At 34.9% G+C, this 2,500-nt stretch overlaps 1 protein-coding gene across 1 annotated transcript in view; it reads right to left on the bottom strand.

Moving 5' to 3' along the window:
- The window catches only part of csmd2 (CUB and Sushi multiple domains 2), a 776,204-nt gene that overhangs the window by 3,337 nt on the left and 770,367 nt on the right, over window positions 1-2,500 (bottom strand). Inside the window, exon 70 of the mRNA XM_045695078.1 lies at window positions 2,434-2,500. This exon is cut by the window's right edge and continues 60 nt beyond it. Coding sequence (XP_045551034.1) covers window positions 2,434-2,500 — 67 coding nt within the window. The remainder of the gene's footprint in view (window positions 1-2,433) is intronic.

The following is a 2,500-nucleotide window of genomic DNA, read 5'->3' as shown; positions in this document are numbered from 1 at the left end:
TAGCTACAGTACAGTGATGTAATTATGTCTGTAGGATAATGTAGCTACAGTGCCAGTGATGTTAGTATGTCAGTAGGATAATGTAGCTACAGTGCAGTGATGTTATTATGTCTGTAGCATAATGTAGCCACAGTGCCAGTGATGTTATTATGTCTGTAGGATAATGTAGCTACAGTACAGTGATGATATTATGTCTGTAGGATAATGTAGCTACAGTGATGTTATTATGTCTAAAGGATAATGTAGCTACAGTGATGTTATTATGTCTGTAGGATAATGTAGCTACAGTGTTGTTATTATGCCTGTAGGATAATGTAGCTACAGTGATGTTATTCTGTCTGTAGGATAATGTAGCTACAGTACAGTGATGTTATTATGTCTGTAGGATAATGTAGCTACAGTACAATTATGTTATTATGTCTGTAGGATAATGTAGCTACAGTGCCAGTGATGTTAGTATGTGTGTAGGATAATGTAGCTCCAGTGCAGTGATGTTATTATGTCTGTAGGATAATGTAGCTACAGTACAGTGATGTTATTATGTCTGAAGGATAATGTAGCTACAGTACAGTGATGTTATTATGTCTGTAGGATAATGTAGCTACAGTGCAGTGATGTTATTATGTCTGTAGGATAATGTAGCTACAGTTATGTTATTATGCCTGTAGGATAATGTAGCTACAGTGATGTTATTATGTCTAAAGGATAATGTAGCTACAGTGATGTTATTATGTCTGTAGGATAATGTAGCTACAGTGATGTTATTCTGTCTGTAGGATAATGTAGCTACAGTGCCAGTGATGTTATGATGTCTGTAGGATAATGTAGCTACAGTGCAGTGATGTTATTATGTCTGTAGGATAATGTAGCTACAGTGCCAGTGATGGTATGATGTCTGTAGGATAATGTAGCTACAGTGCAGTACGGGATGTTTCTCTGATTGACGCTAAAGCTGTTTGAGAATATCTGAATCCTAAGCCGCCAGCCTGCACATTGTTTGAAGTACAGCAGACCAACATAGCTACTGAAGCAGGTCAAAGATGTTTGCTGGAAACCCTTGGTAGCCTTGTGGTTCCCATGTGAATTCACTAGCAGAGGTATAGAGGGTTATGGGTAGTGTATTGTATCATAGGGTACCTGTGTTTTTATAAATATAGAAGGTTAGTATATTAGATCATAGGGTACCTGTGTTTGTATACATATAGAAGGTTAGTATATTGTATCATAGGGTACCTGTGTTTGTATACATATAGAAGGTTAGTATATTGTATCATAGGGTACCTGTGTTTGTATACATATAGAAGGTTAGTATATTGTATCATAGGGTACCTGTGTTTGTATACATATAGAAGGTTAGTATATTAGATCATAGGGTACCTGTGTTTGTATACATATAGAAGGTTAGTATATTAGATCATAGGGTACCTGTGTTTGTATACATATAGAAGGTTCGTATATTAGATCATAGGGTACCTGTGTTTGTATACATATAGAAGGTTAGTATATTAGATCATAGGGTACCTGTGTTTGTATACATATAGAAGGTTCGTATATTAGATCATAGGGTACCTGTGTTTGTATACATATAGAAGGTTAGTATATTAGATCATAGGGTACCTGTGTTTGTATACATATAGAAGGTTAGTATATTAGATCATAGGGTACCTGTGTTTGTATACATATAGAAGGTTCGTATATTAGATCATAGGGTACCTGTGTTTGTATACATATAGAAGGTTAGTATATTAGATCATAGGGTACCTGTGTTTGTATACATATAGAAGGTTAGTATATTAGATCATAGGGTACCTGTGTTTGTATACATATAGAAGGTTAGTATATTAGATCATAGGGTACCTGTGTTTGTATACATATAGAAGGTTAGTATATTGGATCATAGGGTACCTGTGTTTGTATACATATAGAAGGTTCGTATATTATATCATAGGGTACCTGTGTTTGTATACATATAGAAGGTTAGTATATTGTATCATAGGGTACCTGTGTTTGTATACATATAGAAGGTTAGTATATTAGATCATAGGGTACCTGTGTTTGTATACATATAGAAGGTTAGTATATTAGATCATAGGGTACCTGTGTTTGTATACATATAGAAGGTTAGTATATTAGATCATAGGGTACCTGTGTTTGTATACATATAGAAGGTTCGTATATTAGATCATAGGGTACCTGTGTTTGTATACATATAGAAGGTTAGTATATTAGATCATAGGGTACCTGTGTTTGTATACATATAGAAGGTTAGTATATTAGATCATAGGGTACCTGTGTTTGTATACATATAGAAGGTTAGTATATTAGATCATAGGGTACCTGTGTTTGTATACATATAGAAGGTTCGTATATTAGATCATAGGGTACCTGTGTTTGTATACATATAGAAGGTTAGTATATTAGATCATAGGGTACCTGTGTTTGTAGAGGTACAGAGCGAAGCCTGCGCTGATCATGGCTATGAACGGCACTAAGATGGCTG

This window comes from Salmo salar, chromosome ssa14 (assembly GCF_905237065.1).
Source record: "Salmo salar chromosome ssa14, Ssal_v3.1, whole genome shotgun sequence".
Classification (NCBI taxonomy): domain Eukaryota; kingdom Metazoa; phylum Chordata; class Actinopteri; order Salmoniformes; family Salmonidae; genus Salmo; species Salmo salar.
Note: the sequence above shows the minus strand (reverse complement) of the source record. Positions and strands in the feature narration are given on the sequence as shown.